The sequence below is a fragment of the Rhagoletis pomonella genome, unplaced genomic scaffold (genome assembly GCF_013731165.1).
Source record: "Rhagoletis pomonella isolate Grant_MI unplaced genomic scaffold, Rhpom_1.0 Rhpom_scaffold_04718, whole genome shotgun sequence".
Lineage (NCBI taxonomy): Eukaryota > Metazoa > Arthropoda > Insecta > Diptera > Tephritidae > Rhagoletis > Rhagoletis pomonella.
This window is the reverse complement of record NW_023463265.1, coordinates 1-661: the sequence shown is the minus strand read 5'-3', so window position 1 is coordinate 661 and position 661 is coordinate 1. Positions and strand designations below refer to the sequence as shown.

The window sequence follows — 661 nt, the reverse complement described above, 5'->3', positions numbered from 1 at the left end:
ATTGACGACATTTGGAACATGCTCATGAGCAACTTGGAGCGTCTATATGTTCCGGGTGCCCAGATAACTATATATGAGCAATTGTTCCCGTACCGAGGCCACACGCGTTTCACCCAGTATATTCCATCGAAACCAGCAAAATACGGAACTAAAGTCTGGTGGATGTGTGACGCCAATTCCAATTACCCACTGAAAGGAATAATATATGTTGGAAAACAGGCAAATGAAGCGCGTGCGGTAAATCAAGGCGAGAATGTTGTTCTTAAATTGGTCGAAAAATACGCCGGTTCTGGACGAACAATATATGCCGATAATTTCTTCTCGTCTTTTGATTTGGCCACGGCTTTGGTGACAAAACGGTTGGCATATGTAGGAACCATGCGCAAAAACAAAGCCTGCATACCGAAGGAGATGTTGGATCCAAAACGAGATGTATTCAGTACAGTATTCGGTTACCACAATAATAACATCGCACTATGCTCATACGTGCCAAAAAAGAAAAAAGTTGTGGTTCTCATCTCGACCGAACATTACAATTCCGCCGTCGACTCATCGAAGCCATCGAAGAAGCCATTTCAAATTCTGGACTACAATAAGTATAAATCCGGAGTGGGCACCATGGATCAGATGGTTAGCGGTTACACGTGCAAACGGGGCACAA

At 43.9% G+C, this 661-nt stretch overlaps 1 protein-coding gene across 1 annotated transcript; it reads left to right on the top strand.

Moving 5' to 3' along the window:
- Nucleotides 1–18: 18 nt before the first annotated feature.
- Nucleotides 19–630, top strand: LOC118754832 (piggyBac transposable element-derived protein 4-like; the record flags this gene model as incomplete). Its single annotated transcript, XM_036489706.1, has 1 exon — nt 19–630. A coding segment is annotated over exon 1 (612 nt), but the record flags the coding sequence as incomplete, so codon positions are not given.
- Between the last annotated feature and the right edge of the window lie 31 nt (nt 631–661).